Below are 20,952 nucleotides of genomic sequence, written 5' to 3' on the forward strand. Positions count from 1 at the left end.
ATTAATATTTCTTTTTCTACTTTCTAAGTCCAGGATGTTACCATTTTCTCCCATCTTACCTGTCTTTCTGGAGCGAGTGGAACTATGGTATCCCTTTTTTTGGGGTAAATAAATAGAGCATAAAGTTAGGTTTTGGCCTCGAACCTTCCGAGATTATCTATAGGCGTACAGTTGATAACTCTATTGTAACCTGTCCCTCTTTCTCATAAACGATACACTCAGTGGAAAGAGAGGTTGTAACAGGGTTCTAAGCTGCAGGACCATTCAAATTTGGGCAGCTGGGAATTCGATAATGTCGCATTCTGATGTACTTTTTATTTAATATGTGAAAGGTCTAGTATAATCAGAATTAGTGGCGGCTAGCTCTAGGGAGGTCAATCTAAAATTAATAATTATCAACCCATAATAATATTATCAAAAAGCAATGCAAATAAAAGTAATGAAATAAAAATATTAAGTTATTATTATTATCTATACGTGCAGAGCGTGGGTATCATCCACAGTATTGAAATTTCTCCGAAACACGAACGGCGCTCGCCAATGCCTCTTAAACTCTTCGGTGAGATGGCGCCACTTTAGTTTACAGTTCGCATACCGATCATTCCAGTTGGTAGGGATAGATTGGCAATATTTTTAGCTCACTACCCATTTTTGTGAGTTCAAGCCGCCACTGATCAGAATGCTACTTTTGTATATTCCTAGCTGCCTTTTTCCTTATGATGTATGTATAATAGTACAGAGCTTATATTATGGCCTCTGAGGAATGATGGAGACAGTTTATAATATATATTATCCACTTGAGCAATAGAGATTTTCGACTTCTCGGTTTTGAATTTGTCCACACTCATTCCATAACTCTGAATATTAATATTGAAACATATTAACTACTTACTGTAGTTTAAAGCCATTGAATCCTCCTGTATTTCACTGTTTATCACATATTTTGTTTTTATTCTGTGTTAGTTACCAAAATTACCCCAACTTGTATTTTTGGGCCAATATTGAATATTAGTATTTCTGTAAGCTGTAAATGGTTTGCTGGAAATGTTTGTGACTACAGAATAATGCAATTTTTAACGTAAACAGATGATGATTCTTAGAAAATAACGTCCACACGCAGACTACATGTAAAAAAACATTATCTGGAATATTCCATGATAGGAACATTAGTGAAATCTTTTGGTATTCTACAAAGCTCAATTAATCTAGCTACTAAACATATTAACGGACTATGGGAAGTTCAAAATAAATTCATAAATTTGATTATCTATCTCTCGAGTGGTCATTCAACGAGAAAGATCATTCATTTGTAATTTAAATATTGAATTTATGAGTAAGCAAAGAAGGGTGAAGAGATGCAGCCCGTCCAAGCGGAGAGTTGCAAATGCAATTGTTTTTGATAGACGTGTTGTGTCCTGGACGATCGCTAGGGTCTCTAGTGTGTTGTGAGCTGGTTTTTATCAGTAGCTGGGGGTGGCTACAACCAGCTCTGAGGCTATCAAAGCGCTAATTGAACATCTGTATTAATGTAATATTCTCTTCTTTCCAGACGCTCCCGTGTGCAGCGTTTGAGGCCGAGCTAGACGTGGACAAGTAGTGACTGGATCGCCCCATGTGCAGTGTGTTTGGGACTTATTACTGTTAACTAGTACTGTTGTACTGTTGTTACTCTATCTACCGTGAAAGTGTTTGTGTGTGACTACTGACTAGGAGAAGGCTAACCGTGTTCGCAAGTACACATAGTGTAACAGCGCAGAGGAATTGTTCAAGGTAATACGATAGATTTAAAAATAAGATTGTTTTGCATTTTTGATTGATTCATTGAATTTAAATTAGGATAACTGTTGTTGCCATAGGTCTCGCACCTAACCTGAAACTGTTGCACACTTGTGCATTTTAGTTAAAGGTTTAGTGTTGCTTTTGGTGCATTATAACCTAAAGCTCCAACTTGATCTAAGACTGATAAATAGCTCAATAGAATTCAGACACAAAATTCAAACTCTTCTGAAAATTATACCCAAAATAATTAGTAGTTCTGTGGATACATTATTTAGTAATAGTTGTCATGTTCTTAAAATTATTCCTACACTATAATACAGATAATATAACATAACATATTTATATATCTGTACAAAGCGATGACAAAACAAAGAATAACAATAACATCAGGACAGGACAAAACAAGAACATTAAAACTAAAACATAATATAAAACAGGAGGAAGTTTGTGCTCAGAAATGAGAATCTTCTGAGTAGACATTTGAAAAAGGTACAATACGGAGGCAACCGAAACCAAACAATTACCTGAAGTTTGATAATATGGCTTATTATAAAATATTGAAAAGAAGTTAAGATTTACGAATGGTAGGATTTTTTTTTTAAATAATTTAGTTTTTAAAGCCCTTAACTCAACCAAATTCTTTTACTCCATTCTATAATTCCATTATTACTATAAATAAAAGTCATTATCACAATGAAATTATTTTCTCAAACTTGTTCAGGCTGGTAGGTAGGTATCTTAATGCGAGAAAGTCCAAAAAAACATGACCATTTCACATTTGAAAAAATAATTGTGATAAATATACAGAAAATATTTTGTATGTCTGCTGTATTTTAAATTCGATTATATTCTACTAAATGGTGAAATATTTTAATTAGTATTTAATTATTGGAACTTATCATCTGCAAAATGTATTTACTAGAACAGGGCTTCCCAAACTTTTTTCAACTGTGACGCCGTTGGGAAGTTGCCATATTTTTGCGACGCCCCTCCCCCCCCCCCGGTGACTAAAAAATCTAAGCCCCCGCCGCTCATTTGTACCAAGCGTAGTATTTTGAAGCCCCCCCCCTGAACGGGTCACGTAGTATGGGTACGTTACCTAATAACAATTTGTCAGAAAAACTCCAAATAGTATCTAAATTTTTTATTAGAAAATAAAGAACACAACATAAAAACAAAAATGGAAGCAAACAAAAAAGATAAAAAAAGCAATTTTTTTCTTGGTATTAATGAGAAGGATGTGCTTGCTATTCTGAGCATGGTTTCTCAAAACGAGGTTGAAGTTTAGAAATCGCCACTCTCGTCTCTGCCTCTGAATTTATTTTTGATCTGAACTTATTCTTAATTACTGCAACTGCAGAGAAACCTGTCTCACACAAGTATGATGTCGCAAACGGTAATAAAACCCTTAACGCTGCAGTGCTGATGGAACGATATTCTCGCTATAAAGATTTCCTCACGACCCCCCTCCGATGACCCCGCGGCGCCCTGGGGCGTCGCGACTCACAGTTAGGGAAGCCCTGTACTAGAATATAAATAAATATTGATAACACTTGTTACTTGTAGATTGTAGATTTTTAATTTGAATACAGTATTATACAGCCCTGAAGAAGCTACGGTTGTAACAAAACAAGGTCACTTAATAAAAAAAAATAAAAGTGGTGTTGACTAAGGTAAAATAATAATTTTATAAATAAAATAATTTATAAATAAAATAATATGTAATTTTAAATAAGTAAAATAATTTAAAAAAATTAAATAAATTTCATAAAAATAAAAGCAAAAGAGCCAAACACGAACATCAAACCAGAAGTAAGGGAAGAAATGACCTTTCCGTTCCAACAAGCAACAGAGCGGCTTATCAAAAACTATTCTCATATCTCGGTCCTAAAATATATAACAAAATCCCCTCGCAGCTGAAACTGTGTTAATTGTCATCCTTTGGTCCAAAATAACAAAATAGTTATTAGATCTAGGCAGGACTGATTCCGAAATATTACTAAAAAATGGAATCTGATAATTATTAATCACGAACGCCTAGTTGTATCTTCTCTTTTACATACTTATTTTCTCTATTCTTTAATTCTGTATTCCTCTAGGATATTTCTATTTTTGAGACCGATAATTTGTGGTGGAATTTAATTATAATATATTATAATAAAACAAATAAAAAACTTTATTCCACTTAATTTTATTTTGACCGTAACCGGTTTCAGCTCGTCAAAGCCATCTTCAGACTGGTACACAAAATTCTTAGTCTACGGTTTATATACACAACATATGGGGGAGGGGGGAGAGGGGTAGTTTATAGGGTTTTAATCAATTTTAGTCGTTTAACCCCTCAGCAACGTAAGCAGATATATGCGTTAAAAATACGACAGCAGTCAAGTACAATAAGCGTGTTTACACGTCAACGCGTGTCTCTCCATAGAAATCGTTCTTACTCCGTTATTATTTTAGTTACATCCCTCAAACAAAAACTAAAAGGTCGATTATAGATCAAGCTACACATCACTACCAAGTTGTCTATGGAAATACAAAACAGGAATCTGCTGACAGTCGCATAATTGACACAAAATTTTTATCCGCGCAAAATGTCTGCCGGTAGCGCCGCGCGCTTCACATATTAAATTTTTATAAAATATTTTTATATGAAATGATAAAAAAATGAGGTGATAAAAGTGTTTATTACACATATATACAATAGAATAAATATTTTTGTTTACATAATCTGTGATTTTAGTACCATTTTCACCTAAAAACATGACGTGAGTCATTTTTAACCTATTTTTCATGTTTCCATTCTAAATTTAAATATTTACAAATGTTAATATTTATTTATGATACAACAATTTGAAAGCCTATTTTGTAACCTTTCTAAAACAGTTTTTACTATTCGGCTCCGTTCAGTAATGTTTCATTTATAGAGCTTTGATTGTGAGGCGGTAATAAGACAACGTTTTCGTGAAATTGACATTTCGGTTAAGACATCTTAGCTTCAAGTTCGCGAAATGTCGGAGGGGTTAAGATTGTCGAATTTCTAAATATTTGGTAATTCCAGTAAGCTAATTACCTTGGGTTTGTAGCTCATTTCAATATTTATTAGGGAAAAAACCTCACAGGTAATATGCATTATTAATGACCTAATTTTACTGTCAAATCATTATTTATGATGGGATTATATTTGCTTTTTGAAAAGATACATGTTTACATTTGAGAAATTATTATAAGAATTAAGAAAGTAGGGACTTAGCAACTGATACTAATAGCTTATTAATTACAAAGTTACTTATTGAAGGGGTACATGTTTACATTGAAGTAGGGATGGTCTAACCTAACTACATATTTTAATGTCGAAATTATTATGAAAATTACAATGGATACAAGAGCGGAGACTTGCCAAATGATTCTAATTGTTTATTCATTACAAAGTTAGGGTCGATTTTATTAATTAAGCGAGTAATTTCTAAAGATTCTAGTCTATCAAGCTTGTCAAGTCCGAAGCAATGATATCGGTATTCGACTGCATTATTCAATCAATACCACCCTAATAAATAATCAAACTGAAATTAACCGCGATTCATACGTTACGTGGATTGGCTCTCTGAGACGCACCAAGATGTTTCAATCTAGGAGGAATGGGGTCCTTTCAGTAGACATTTAAAAAAAACAAAGTATTTTATTGACACCCCTGACCTCTTGGAATGACATAAATTGTTCATACCGAACAACTACCGCCAGGGTTGACGCCACAACCTGCTATTTATTCCGCATGATACCCGTAGAGTAAGGATAGCATTCCGACGCCTGTGCTCTAAAGATTCGTTTGTTAAGATGGAGAATCTATCAAACAGACTGAGCGTTTCTGTACAGTTGAGGGTTTTTTTAAAGGAATTTTGGGGCTCTAGACTAGAGGTGGCTGCTAAATTCAATTGTGTGGCGCCCTTACGATTTGTGCAGGGTTAGCAGTTGTGTACTTTTTTTATGTGAATACCGCGTAAGAATCCCAACTGTCTGGAGCCAGTGAGACTGTGGCATCCCCAATTGGGGTACGTACTATTGAAGTATCTGCGGGCACTGCTGATACAGTATGCCCAGCTTCTGAGGGGCAAACTGGCTTCGATGGAGCCCCGTACATGAGCAGGTCACACCAAGTATATCACGATGGAAGGCATGTTGGGAAGATTGCTTCCGTTGAAGGAGTCTAGATTGTCATTTCGACATAATTAAACATGATTGGGTCTTTGAAACATTAACTTCGATGAGGATATTTTTACCCCTCTCAAAGTACCCATCTATTCTGTTTCAAAACCCTCCTTATAGCTGTTGAAGCTGATATTTACTCATTTATTCCCTTCATTAATAACTCTTTCTTCGTCTTTCTTTCTTTATTGTAAAGAATTCTCACTCATTTTTTTGTCATTCTCCCTGGCTACCTGGTTCTTCTTCAAGTGCAAGAAAAATCCTGCTCAGAATAATAGTTGTTGATGTGTGTGCCTGATGTTTCTATCTAGCATTTAAAAAAATGATCTTTACTTTACGTCCAATTTACCGCATTATCACCATTCGGTTTTCTTTGCTTCTTATTGCCATAGTGGTGGTTTATTATTCTCATGGTAGCTAAATAAAAAAAAACTATAAAAAACAACCCCCAGTGGGGGGAGTATATTGCTTGTGAACCAAATCTTTTCCAATTTCAATATATTTTGCGTAGCGAGAGATTCAAAAGGGAATTTCTCTTGATTCTTGGAGTGTCTTCTTATTGATGCGGTCTTCATCACGGCATGATTTTTTTGTTGTTGATATTATTACTCTTATTTTTTGCAAATATTATTAGAAATTTTATTGAAAAAATTTCTTACTATTATTAAAATCGTGCTTTTTATTGCCGGTAAAATAATGTTCGGCAATAGGTAATAATATGCAATTTATTTATCTTGCTCGTTTACGGGCACCTTAACGACGCATGCCGTTATCGGACTTCACTTTGCGGCAAGCAAGTGTAAACTCTTATAACTAAATAAAATATACATTAAAAAAAAAAGCAGGCTAATTATTATTACAGCTGACTACACTTGTGCACATTTAAATATGTCCACTTCTTATTACATATCACACTTACATTACTTTTTTTTAAGGGCATTTAACCGTGGTTTATATTTTTTTATAGCTCTTGGTGACATTAGCCATGTTATACGACTACCCGTACTAATTTCATTGTGTGCATATTTCCACAATTGATAATACGCCGCTAGCATAGGTTGATTCGACTTTGTCGTTTCAATTTCGATTGTCCTATTTTACACGAAATCTCATGTAGTCAGGGACAGGGACATTCCTCTTGTTTAGAAGGTTGAGTGGGCAGAATTTCATAAATCTGGGAATAATACTCTAGATTTATACGAAAGTCACACCGCCTGACGGCCACTGACACCCTTCTTTATATAAATAGAAGATACTTATTCACACAACCAAGGGGGAGTGAACTCTTCCATCGTGGGGTCTTTAGGGAACAGAGGGGGAATGGGAAGGAGAGATGAGACCTGGGAAGATACATGGTGCAGAAGATAGCCTCTTATCCAATGACAACCCTGATTTATCAAAGGGACCGGTTTTCTGTTCACACAACGTTTTCTCACGCACTTGAAGAAACGTGTATCATGAATTTGACTACCAAAGATATAATGTTTCACTAATAGGAAAGGTCTCTAGTCTAATTGTCTTGTGTTCACATTCTAGAATAGATAACTATATCTTATTTGATGTGAAACACGGCATCACCTTTCATGTTATTATAATAATATAATACAGCATGCTCAGATGTTTATTCATCTCCCCTGACTGGATCATGTTTAGATAAACAGTAGCGTGTTGAGATCTCAAACATGTGCTGTGGAGACTTGCATTTCCTCTGTCTGTAAATTCTAGTTTAAGATGGTGGCCTTTTTAATGCTTCAGTAAAGATTCTTTTTTCAAATGTGAAATCATCTTGTTTATTTAGGACGGGTTGTTTCGGAGAATTTGAACAATTCATCAAATTGCATCGTTCGTTTTCGGGTTCTGTGAAAGTCCTATTCAAGTTCTGTTATTATATCATTGTAGGCTAGTTGCTTGACAAAACTGAAATAAAAACAAAACTTGAAAAAATCTTTCACAGAACTTGAAAATGAACGTTGAAATATGATGAATTGTTCAAATTCTCCGAAACAACCCGTCCTTAGACTTTATTACTCACATTTTTTTTCAATATTATGGTATCTACCCGGCTGAAGAAAGTTTGAAAAGAAAAAAGTTTCTTTTGACAAATTGTATAATTCGTTATTTGAAATAAAAAAATTGGTAAACTTGTGGAATTCCGCTCTTCAAAGAGGGCTCTTTAAAAAAAACAACACTTCATTTCAACTTAAATATCGAACGGAGACAACTATTTAACTCGGGGGTTTAAGTAAACATGCAAAAAATAGGTTTCTAAGGTTTAGTTTGGGTTATTTTAAAAATTTGTGCTTATTTCCCAACCTTCAAACTTAACTTTGATTAAGAAAAAATGGAATTTTAATGCACCTTTTATAATCTCCCACCACATAAATAGTGCTGTAGTAATTATGATGAAACCATGTGCCATTTATAATTTTTTTGCGTATTAAGCATGCAGTGGAATTCAACAAATTTATCAAAAAATGTTACATAAAATATATGGTTAAATAGAGACATGCTTACTATTCACAAAAAATATAATTAATGCATTTTAATAGTTATTTGGTTAAAATTAAAATCGATTGTTTACTTGGCGGCTATTGTTATTGATGTGACAGTTTTTTCTTTTATTTTCCTTAAAAAAATGAACCTATAATCCTAAAGTAGGTTCTTAGGTTCATGATTTGTGTTTAACTCCGCAGGCCTCAGGTATACTCTGTCAAAAGGTCAGAGTATTTCCGTTTTGCAATAAAATTCCAAATAAGTGGAATATTTCTAAATGTATCTTAAAACTAAAAACTGTTTTAGAAAGGTGATGAAATACGCTTTCAGATTTTGTTATTAGAAATTTTAAACACATCTTATTAAAATTTTAAATGCAAACATTAAAATATCTCACTTTACTTTTTATTTATCTAAAATTACTGATAACAAAAAAATATATAAAAACTTATTTTACTAGACAAATGTTTAACGAACATTATCTTCAGCTCACCTTTTTGTCATTTCATATAAAAGTTTTTATTATTTTTATTTTCAGTTGGAACCTTTGGTTACATAAAGGTGCACATTTTAATTCTTCTGTGGTTCAATAATGTCTAGATTTGAATATAAAGCATTATGTTTTTTTTTCTTTCTAACACCATTTAGATCATATTTCTCACCATGGCATAGTAAGGGAGATACAATGATTTCTGTAGGACCATAGGAGTTGTTACCAAAAGCCAAAAAATTAGCCTGAGGCGTTAGTTAAAAAATTATTTTATTGTTATGTCAAAACATGGCGTGAAGAAATATCACAAATTAATCAGATAAAATTTACTTGTGGTCGCTGGGATTTGAACCCACGACCTCCGGATTGGTAGCCAGGAATCGTAATCACTAAACCACCGAGGCCAATATCAATGGGAGATAGAATTTACGTGCTTCGTTTTAATGATTAATCACTTCAAAGGCGCTTAGTTAAATTTGGGACTATCCCTAAATTTTAAGTGGTTTTATTTTTAAACACCCTTTGGCATAAATCTTAAAAATAATTTTATAAAATGATTAGTATATATATATGTACCTTTTACAAAAAACTCTACAGATCAAAGAGTTCATTCAACTAAGGGCTCCATTGAAGCATGCATTTGCCAATAAGTTTTTATTTATTTTTATATTGGTCAACTTTTGCTGTTTTGTGATAAACAAGCTTTATGGGCTGTAACATTTCTTCTCCCATTAAATGTGAATTTCAGTCCCTTTGCCCTTTCTACATAAATAATTAATGTTTTAAATTTTCGTATTTAAAATAATATTAAACATTATGATCTTTGTAACTTTTTTGCATTTCTTCAGTGTGAAGCCATTGCAATTTATACAATCAAAGCATTGCCTTATTTTGGTCACCAGTATCTGTTTCAGTTGAATACATTTAATATTCTTTTGATGGGCAATGTCAAATAATCTGTTTGTAATAATCTGATCATAATGGTCACATGGTGTATTCAATTATGGTCATTTGTACCTTAGTTTATTAGTGTGACCATTAAATATATTACACGAAATAAACAATCTGATTTTAAATTAATGACAACAATCTGTTGAGTCCATTATACACGTACTGTGCAATTACAATTCAAACATTGTTTTGCACTTATTGGAGTATTTGTCAAAGGAACCAAGGTTAGCAGTCCACAATAGAGTTCTGTTACCAACTCTGATGTATAGCAGTGAGACATGGACTTACGGAAGAATGACAAAATTAGATGCTATGCAATTGAAATTTTTGACCCATTTATGAAGGTAAAAATCACGTAGGACCTCAAGGGGGTCACTAGGGTCTACCATATATCGCGGAGCGATCTTGTCTCTTCATATTCCTTTTTCTCTTTCCAGTAACACTCGGATTGCAGTAGTGCCACCACTTAAGCAGCTTCCTCAGCAGCGGTGTCCATTTTAAGGGGTTGTTTTCTAGCGCTAATTATTCATGTGTGTCCTCTTCAATATTCGTATAGTGAATGACCAACATTTGACTTAAACTGCTCCTTTTATATATAGCCCAGAAAGTTGACGTAAGTTATGGCACCTGAAATGAGCATACGGGCATCATTTTTTTTAACTTCCCATACTGGAAAAAACTGTATCGTTTATGAAATGAAACTATTGTCTGACGATTGTTCGTTAAATGTACTTTCAATTGATATTGTTTGGGTTAGATGTATTGACTCGGGGCTCGGGAAAACTTACGCTTGAAACCAACTTTCAAAGATGTGCAATTTTTGAGACACCAAGTGTACTTGGGACATCCCCAACTTCTTACATCCACTTGCGTGTCATATCGATGGCAGAAAGGCTAATTGACGTAGCTGACATTTTTTAGATTTTCACTTAATTATGCAACTTTAAAAAAAAAAAAAACTGTCAATCTGTATACCCGAGGGTTGTATATGATGAACATTTAATACATATTCTTACGAAACTTACACTTATTTTGGCGCCGAGTGTATGTGTCTGGGATGGAAGAAGTTGTACATATATTTTTTCTGATTAAATAAACAATAAATTTGTTGAATTTAATCATAAATATGTACATAGTTGATAGTTGTAACCCAATGATACCATGGCTATTAAGTTATCAAGGACATTTGACCACCTTGAACTCAATAATTTGTAATCAATCTTTTGTTGTTCATTGATAAGATTCTAACATTTGACTTAGAAACATGGTGTTAATTTTTTTTTTCAAATTCCTTCATTCTGCAGGTATTACTTTTGAAAATTATGCAGTTTACATTTCTTACATTTCATTCTTTCACTTTTACTCCTGAAATCATTAATTATCAATTTAGTTATAGTAGAGGAAGATAATTAAAGATTTACTTGCAACTTGCATTGCATAAATTAAGGCAGGATGTAATTTACAGAATTTATGTGCAGAAAACATTTCAATAATGGAGAAATTCTTAACCAAAACTAAGACTGCCATGTAGCTGAGTGATCCAAATAGCTGGTTTCACAACCAGGCATTGCAGGTTCAATCCCCAATTACAATACAATTTAATACATCTTATTGCATGTAATAATACTTCAGTAATGCATCAGACTGATCAGGTCTTCTTGGTGTCAGATTATCTTGTTTTACTGTACCTCTTTTACCCTTGTGGTGTTATATATTATATTTGTACAGCCCCCTTGAGGTGATTTTTCACAAAAACAGCTATGTATAAATTAGCCAAATATTATTATTATTAGAAAATCCTTCGAGCCCCAGTGCTCTTTACTCAATGTACAGGGTACACATTTACCCCCCTACTAATAAACATATTTTAAATATATTATATTCATTTTTTATTGAATACCCATCAACTATTAAAAATAATGTTATCAAAATTTTATTCCATTCTTATATAGTCTTTGACAATTAATTTGTTACTGTATTAGTTTCTTGGAATGTAATAAAATATATAAGCCCACATGGGGCGTGAATAAACAAAATGCATGATACATCCATTACAGCTGGCAAGCCGCCAGTTACCAGCGACGACTGCGAATCGCGGCACGGTGTGAAACGCTCTCGCTCACTACCGCACCACATGACAACCTTTAACGCACACAGGCATATGTGTACATATTAGTGAAATTTTTCCTAAGTTTTCGACAAAACATTTGTTCTGTTGAATTCGATAAATTCCTTGTAGGTTTGAATTATTTTATCCAATGCATAAATGTATTGCTGAGGAACACCTAAAATATAAACTCTGGGTTTAGTTTATTTACTGAGATATTGAAATAGTATTATAGATGTCAAATCTGTTGACAGCACGGGCAATGAAGGGTTAACCTTGATGTAACGCTAATAATAATGTATGAACTTGGTCAAGAATATTCTTTCCTTGTTGAAGGATATAAATAAAATGGTGCAAAATTATTAAGTGGGTACTTCTTATGGGCCACTGTTGAAACAGCTGTGAAGTTACATAGAGGACTGAAATTCCATATAATTAATTTATTATTGAGGCATCTGTGTGGTACAAGCATGTATTATGAATGAGAAGGTACAAAAAGAATTCAAGGCCGATGTTAGGTTAATAAAGATAATGAAGACTAGAACGCTTAGATGGTTTGTACATGTAGAGAGAGCAATGGGCAGAGAGAGAGGAGTGTTAGGAATATATGACACGCAAGTGGACATAAAAGTCGGGGATGCACGAAGTACACATGGCGTCATAAAAATTGTACATCTTCTAAAATAAGTTTCGAGCTTAAGTTTCCCCGAGCCCCGAGTCAATACATCTACCCAAACAATATTGATATCAATTGAAAATACATTTAACCAACTCTTATCAGACTATGGTTTCATTTTACAAACAATAAAAAAATTTCGAATACGGGATGTTAAAATATGTTGCGCATATACTCTTTACAGGTGCCAAAACTTGTGTCATCTTTCTGGACTATAAAAGGAGCAGTTTAAGTCAGATGTAGGTCATTCACTATCTGAACGTTGAAGAGGACACACGTAAATAATTAGTGCTAGAAAACAACTCTTTAAAATGGACACCGCTGCTGACAAAGCCGTTCACGTGGTGGCACAACTGCAATCAGTCAACAGTCAAAATAATAAAGTAGTGTGGATGAAGTCAGTGTTGTGTGCCAAGAGTACCAACTGTCCAGAGGCAGTAGGACATTCATGCATCCCAATTTGGGATAAGTTGTGAGGCTGAAAGGAGTCGAGAATGAGGGGAGATAGGAAGTAACTGGGTCTTCAAACCTGGCATTGTCTACATAATGGCTCCATTCAGACTGGGAATCTTTCAGTTTGATAATATTTATTACTATTGCCATCCTTATTTTGTATGGATTCCAACAAATAAACACGTTTTGATACTAAAAGTTCTGAAAACTGAAATAGTTCATGCATGAAGTATGCAACCAACTGCCCATTTCGATTTCATCTTTGATTAATGGCTTCTATTTTTAAATTATTTTTTCGAAGCTAAACAAGTATGGAATCCAATCATTCTAGCGTTTAATAATCCACGAGGAAAATCTTAGCTCTGCGTTTATTCAATAAACATTTCTGGCGAATTTAGAATTGTGCATTTTCGCAAACTTTGTGCGTATCTGCTTTTAACAAGATATTTTATTTTCCATTGCATCTCTTTGCCTATTGGATACTTTATATTGCACCCCGTAATAATATTAATAACATTTGGATGATTTGTATAGTGCCGTTTTTGTCAAAATCACCTCAAGGGCGCTGTACTATACTATAAGTGATTGAATTCCAGACTATACGGTCCAAGCAATGATAAATAGCTGTTTAAAACAATATACTGGCTATATGTATAAAATATTTATTCTTTGGATTTCATGAACTCACCCGTTGTTAATATTATGTCCTGCTTATCCATGTTTTACTGTTGTAAATCTGAATTTAATTGCCTCAGCATACAGTCGTTTTCTGTATCAAAACATTGTTTTGACCGCATTTATTTAATACTGCCTGTAAGCAGAACTAATTCAAGACTGTGTACCTGCCGTTGTTTAAATGTTTATAACATAATTTGAGTGACTAAATTTCTAACCCACAAATTGTGAAGTTTTCTAACTAACCACACACCGTTTCTCCACAAGGGTAAGGCAGAGAGGATAGACCGCCACATAACGCTATCTTGGCACACACTACTTGCTTCAATCGCATTCATATAAAATTGACTCTTGAAATGTCAAGAGACCTAGAGATTTCATTCAGCAGCACCACAGCTCTTGTCATGCTATGCTGGGCCAGAAGGTCCATTCTGCCATGTGAAATACTAAGCAAGTTATGGTGGCGGTCAGTGGCGGCTCGTGACTTTTGGGAGTTCTAGAGCGCGAATATTACAAAAAATGGCATTATTGACGTTGTTGTAGTTGAAAACGATTTTTTATTTTATTTTTTCGAAAATTCATTTTTTTGTATGAAGATTTTCAGGAAATCCGTGTGGCGCACGGCCAAACTGAAATTTCCTGAAAGTCTTTGTACAAAAATTGAATTGAATCGTTTTCAGCTACAACAACATCAATAATGCCATTTTTTATAGTATTAGCACTCTAGAACACCCAAAAGTCACGAGCCGCCACTGATGGCGGTAGTTGTTTAGTACAAAAATTTATATCCTTCCAAGAGGTGTATGGGCTGTCAATAAAATAGTTTATTATTTTAAATGCTGTTACTGTAAGGGCTCCATTCCTCCTACATTGGAAACTTTCTTAGTGTGTCTCAGAGAGCAAATCTGTGTGTTGCGTAAATTGCGGGTATTCACCATGCATTATCATATAAAGATACCTTAGACTTAAAAAAAATTGAACCAGTAATTCTATGTATTTTTGCCGGTATGGGGCCCAAACAGTAGAATCGTATTTCTAGTTTTGATCGTATAATGCAGTTAAACATGTCATTGCTTCGGGCTCAGAAAATTGTTTACTTGTTCTTATCACAAATCCAAGAAATTTGTAACACGATTATGCCAACTCCACTATATGATCTGAAGAGATAAGTTTGGGATCAAATGTGACCCCGACGTCCCTTATGGATTTCACTGAAGACATTATTTCATCATTCAGCCTATTATTCTGACTTCACATGACAAGTTTTTGTAGATTATACACATCGATAACAGTGACTGAACAGCCACCTTTAAACCTACATACATAGACATTCAGTAACAGCTGGCTACAAGATGGCTGCTGTCGTGATGTATATACTTTGTTGACAGCAGAGTTTCCCGTACTTACATGGCTCACACCTTTTCATTTATGTTTTACTTCAGCCCCTCCTGGAAAATAATCACTTTGACTAAACAACATTGAGATATTGTTATTCATTCATCGATATTGAGTATTGCTGATCTTGGGCATATCGCTACCATATATACAGTATTAATGGTTGGACTTGTGTTGTAGGTTCCCAGTGGTGTGAGCAGTGAAGGCGCGGTCGCCAGCGTAGTGGAGAGGCAGGAGCGTGCTTGCCCGCGTGGCATGGTGTGCGGAGCGGCTGCCGCCCGGCCAGCCCCGGCCACCGCGCGCCGCGCCGCCTATGGCCGAACAGGACGCCGCCACGCGCCTCACAGCGAGGGAGTCCGCCAGGTACTCTAACAGTGTCTGTAAGAAACATACACATTCAATTTGATAGATAATTGGCACCAGGAGGGATCGAAAATGCTTTGAATGAACTACGAAATCATTTGTAAATCAACTGCTGAAGAGCGCACTTTGAAATAACCAGACCCTGTGAGGCAGGTTTTATGCGCAGGGTCTGAACGTTTGGTTTTTAACAGAACAGAAAATAAGTTAGATGAATAAATTATAAAATATTTTTAAAAGTATATTACTAAATAGTGAAACAAACACCTTTTGCATTTAATCTCAAGAAACATTTCCTTGCAAATAGCAAATAAAGTAGTGGATGGATGGAAGAAACTTCTACAACATGTCATCGATTCTACTCATATAAACCAAATTAAAGCTTGATTGACTGCTTATTTGAAGAGAAAAAAGGATTAATTTATTTTAAAATTTAAAACAACTCAATTACTGTTAAACTTCAGCGGGGTCTCCTGCGACCCTTTCCACAAACAATACCTCAAACATTTTTGTTTTTGTCCACATTCCGTCTCCTCCCTTTGTTGAAACATTGGGGCGTGGTCATAGTGTGCTCATTTTCGCTGTCAACTGTCAAGATGAGTTTTGACTAGGAAGACATTCTTGCAGTTTTAGCGATCGCCGAAATTAATGCACCAGGGAGGAAACACAGATTTCTGGTTTGACCGTACCTGACTGTACCTTCGACCTCGAAATTTTAACTCATATCGGAAATTGAAAATAGAAGAGAGATTTGGTTTAGGTGTTTTCTTCCGCGTCTCGGAAACTGATTTTGAAAAACTAGTTATTATTTACCCAGCCAGATATTAAATAAACTATGTCATTTATTTATTTCTTTATTTGTATCGTTATGTAATTCCTTATAATGTTTATTTAAAAAAAAAATGTTTTATAAATGTATTGTGTAGGTACAAATACTAAATCAATAACTTAACTTAATGGAACTTATTGGTCCAGAACATTTGAATAGTTATTGTTTATGCTAAAATATAAAATAAAACCTAAATAAAAAAAAAGTGACTTGACATTACGATTTCTCACAACTGGAGATCCATATTCAAGCCTGATGTACCCCTTGAGAAACAGCAGCTGTCAAAAATTGTTCCGGAGGTTTGGTGGGCCCTCTAAAATAGACTTTATTTAAAAGTGAGTTAATTATAGAAACAATCATCCATATGACATTATTTATTTACAATTTATCCAACTCATAACTCGTAATTCTTATGCTCACTCAGTACGCAAACCTCAAAAACTCGTACGATTTATGATCTGTAACAAACCGCACTGCGTGTTGGCAGTCAAAAAATTAAATAATCCCCTCTCCTGTCTTCACTCTTTTGAATGTGCGGAGAATGTATTCCATCGTCCACAGAAAACACAAACATTACATTATCGAACAAAAATGTTGATTGGTTTTTTGTTTTTGTGTTTTTGCATTGGTCTTTTCAAATGTTCGACGTAATGTTTGAAGTAATGTTGTGGAAACGGTTGCTGGAGTTGCGAATTTATTGTAAAATCAGATGCGAGCGATTGAGCAGAGTGCTGCCTGCTCATTAAATGATAATAAAATATTCGATTTAGGAAACAAGCCCGAACTTTTGTTTACCTGATTTGTAGTAAAGTTTTTTACGCAGCCAGCAATTTGCGCGCTATTGTAAAAATGACTAGTAATTTGCAAGCAGACTTATTTCGGGGCCTTTCGTTGCCTGTAAAAGTCAGATTCATTTATTGACGAACCACAGAAAGGGAGACTGTCACTCCATCTCCCCGCTCTGCGCAACTTGGTTTGTTTCCCTTTACCTGATCTATGGTAAGAACAGAGGCTACTGGAGAGAGTAACTAACTTGTGTTGTGTGTGTTGCAGACACAGTCAGCGTGAGGGCGGGCGTGACCGGCGCCGGGCGCGCTGGTGGGCGGGCCGCGCCGCGTCCCCTCCGCCCGCGCACCGCACGCGCTCGCGCACCTCGCTGCCGCCCAGCGCCGGCTCGCTGCTGCCGCTGGAGGAGCGCGACTACGCCAACTCGCCCTTCAGCACCGCCTCAGAGCCGCTGGACTCGGACCACTCGCTGTACTCGCCCCGGCCACAGCCCCTCAAGAGGAAAACAAACACTAAAGGTAACCAACCACCTCTTGCCTCTCTTGTCCATTCCATCCTTTCTTTTTTTCTTTTTATTCATCTTACGCAGTTAACTTTTCTACATTCTGTCCTTTCTGTCTTTCTTATCTTTCACCATTTCATCTTCTCCATTATTTTCTTTATTCATCTTCTTCGTACCACCTTCTTGTATAGTCTTATCATATTTGTATGGTTAGAGAGTTGATATTGGCTGGTGTCTGGGGTACGTCATAACTTTACCCCCCTGTAGAACTGGTAGAGTGAGTAAACTTCTGCAATGTGCTCCGTTGTTTGGACCTGTTCACAATCACTTTGCAGAGTCCTTCATTAAACCTAATATTGATTTTATCTACCTCATTCAGTCTTGCCATTCTTATCATTAGTATTTATCATTTCCATTTTGACCATACATTGCACGTTATTTCTACTTATTTTTACTAAATCATTAATCCATTGATTTAGGTGCAACAGGAGGCACCCCGCCCAAGAAGCAGCGTGTCACCTCCGCTCGCTCCAGCGTAGCAGCGCCGAGCAGCAGCCAAGAGGGCCCGAGCCGCCAGAGGAGAAAGAGCTTACCGGAAAGACGTAGGACCTACCCATTGCGCAACAGGACTCAGCTACCCGTTAGAGACACTTCAGGTATGTGTGATCATTGGATTAGTCTTGCCTAATCTCTTGCATTCCTGTCATCAACTTCTGGTTCTACTTTTGCCTATTCTTTTCACTCCTCTCCCCTCTTTTGTCTTTCCCTATTTCTTGGATTCTTGCCACTGTCATCTAATATTGTACAGTCTTGTCCAATGTCTTCCATTCTTGTCAATCTCATTTATTTGGTTCTTGGCACCCTCATCCTTCCTCTTGTTACTTCTGTCCAATCTTGTACATTCTTGTCCAATCTCATGCATTCTTATCGCTGTCATCTAATGTTCTGTGCATTCTTGTCCAATCTTACATTCTCTTACATTCTTATACAATCTCATTGATTTTGTCCAATCTTGTGCATTCTTGCCTATTTCCTCCAATCTCGTGCATTCTTGTCACCGTCGTTCAATCGCTTTTGTCTGTACTTTTTGTAAACATTTTTTTTGCATCTTTTGCACACTCTATTCCAGACTTTTGGGCTTTATTTGCCGTTCTCCTCAATGTTTGAAATTTTTTGTTTCATGTTTGTTAATAATTTTCACCACAAAATATAATTTTTAACATTTTGAGCAAGTTAGGATCATTCTGATAAAATTATTTTAATCTGTTTTAAATTCTTTTGTATTTACGTTCATGTGCTTAGTTTAAAAGACTCGTGTTGGACTTAATTATTTAACTCACAATAATTTGTCCTCCAAGTGCGCCATACATTTTATCTGATTTATGGGTTGGCAGTTAAATCATCGGATATCCTTTGACAATGTTAAATACATAATAATGTAGGTTATATACAATTTGTTCCCATACTACGCTACATTCTCAACATCCTATTGTGTTATAGGGACAAGAAGTTTTGCTTCCCTTCAGGTTAATTTGTTCACTTTTGGGAATAACTTTTATGGTCTAACAGAAATATGATTTAAATGGTGTTAGGAAGAAAAAACACCACACTTTGTATTCAGACCTAGGAGTTAAACACAGAAGAATTAAATGTGTACCTTTATGAAATCAAAGGTTCCGACCGCAATTTGAAAAAATACTTTTGAGACTTTGTGATTATTTTATTAATTATTTTCATATAAAATGAATTTTCGGATACATTTAGAAATATTCTGTTTATTTGGATTTAATTGCAATGCGGAAATACTCTAACCTTCTGACAGAATATGGCTAAGGCCTGAGGAGTTACATTACAGATTATTTGGTCTGACTTGAGATTACCATTGCATTGCATTTATCTTATGCATTGGACATTTAATATTGCTTGTTATTTAAATACTTACATAAGAACCCTTGTTAGATAATATGACTCCCTCTCTGTTAATTATTATTACAATATTTACAATTGATTCTGTTTATCTTTACTTTCTATTCTGATTAAGTTTATCAGACCATACTATACTACCATGTGCAATCTTTATTTGGTAGAATAGAATACCTCAGTTAACTTGCCAGTCAGTGTTGCCATGCATAGTTCTCGTACTACATGTGTATTGTAGTCTTACTGAACTCTTCAATATGAAACAATAAATCAGTTCTTCTTGTAGTTATGTGTTTCATGATCCTATATCGTTACATCCTTAAAGGGGTTATTGTATGCTCCGTCTACACTGTGAACATTCTCCAATATATGGGTGATAATTACTTAACTTACTAATGAACTTTTGGTAATAATCCGTGTTACGCTTACTCTCCTCTACTGAGCCAAAGTTTTGGACTGGATGGTATCCATCATCGGGGCTGATGTGAATTAAGTAACTTCTTGGAATTCTCCCACTTCTTTTTCTATCCACTTGTGTGCGTATATTCTACTGACACTCGTTTCTCTGTCCATCATCATCTTTTCAAAATACTTTTGTAATACTTACATTCATTTTGTATTGTATTCGAATCTCATTCATAATTTTACCACACAGTTGCCTCATTTTGACTGCATTCAACAATTACTTCAATGGCAATATTTCTTATTTATTTCACTTCTGCTAACCCCCCACGCTTTCAAATTTTATTATTAGAAATGAACATATTTTTGAATATTAACATTTTGAATGCAAACAAGGCTGACCTTCCTCTTTCTTTAAACTAAAATTACTGATAATGAAAAATAAAAACACATTTTATTACAATAATGTATTCATATAAAAATAATTAAGGGTAAACGTAGCATACATTCATAAATAGATGGCATAAATTGAAATTTTCTATCAAAATACACTTTTTGCAAGTTATGCTAAATATTAAGACAAATTATTTGTTTGCGCATGTACATATGCAATACGAATATGAAGAAATAGTTTTTTTTTCCGTATAAAAACTCAATTTTTTCAAGTAAAGCACACAAATACAACATTGCAACGGTGATTCAATCGGATATTGTATTCGTATGCCTTTCTTGAAAGAATCGAGAAGAAGAATTTTTATATGGTCATATGTACGGGCACAAACAAATAATTCATCTTAATATTTTAAAGCATAACTTGCAAAAAGTTTTTTTGGTGGAATAATTAAATTTAGTCCATCGAAAAATGCATAGATTATAACGTACGTTACGTTTAGGCTTAATAAAACATTCACAAAGTTTTATAAATTTTTTT

The 20,952-nt window shown here is 34.9% G+C and overlaps 1 protein-coding gene across 1 annotated transcript in view; it reads left to right on the top strand.

Moving 5' to 3' along the window:
- The window catches only part of LOC149411383 (uncharacterized), a 65,826-nt gene that overhangs the window by 44,426 nt on the left and 448 nt on the right, over window positions 1-20,952 (top strand). Inside the window, exons 2-5 of the mRNA XM_089647695.1 lie at window positions 1,550-1,770; window positions 15,403-15,585; window positions 17,465-17,715; window positions 18,179-18,355. Coding sequence (XP_089503821.1) covers window positions 15,536-15,585; window positions 17,465-17,715; window positions 18,179-18,355 — 478 coding nt within the window. The 5' untranslated portion in view covers window positions 1,550-1,770; window positions 15,403-15,535. The remainder of the gene's footprint in view (window positions 1-1,549; window positions 1,771-15,402; window positions 15,586-17,464; window positions 17,716-18,178; window positions 18,356-20,952) is intronic.

Source organism: Hesperophylax consimilis, chromosome 26, assembly GCF_061612785.1.
Source record: "Hesperophylax consimilis isolate HC1 chromosome 26, BYU_Hcon_1.0, whole genome shotgun sequence".
Classification (NCBI taxonomy): Eukaryota; Metazoa; Arthropoda; class Insecta; order Trichoptera; family Limnephilidae; genus Hesperophylax; species Hesperophylax consimilis.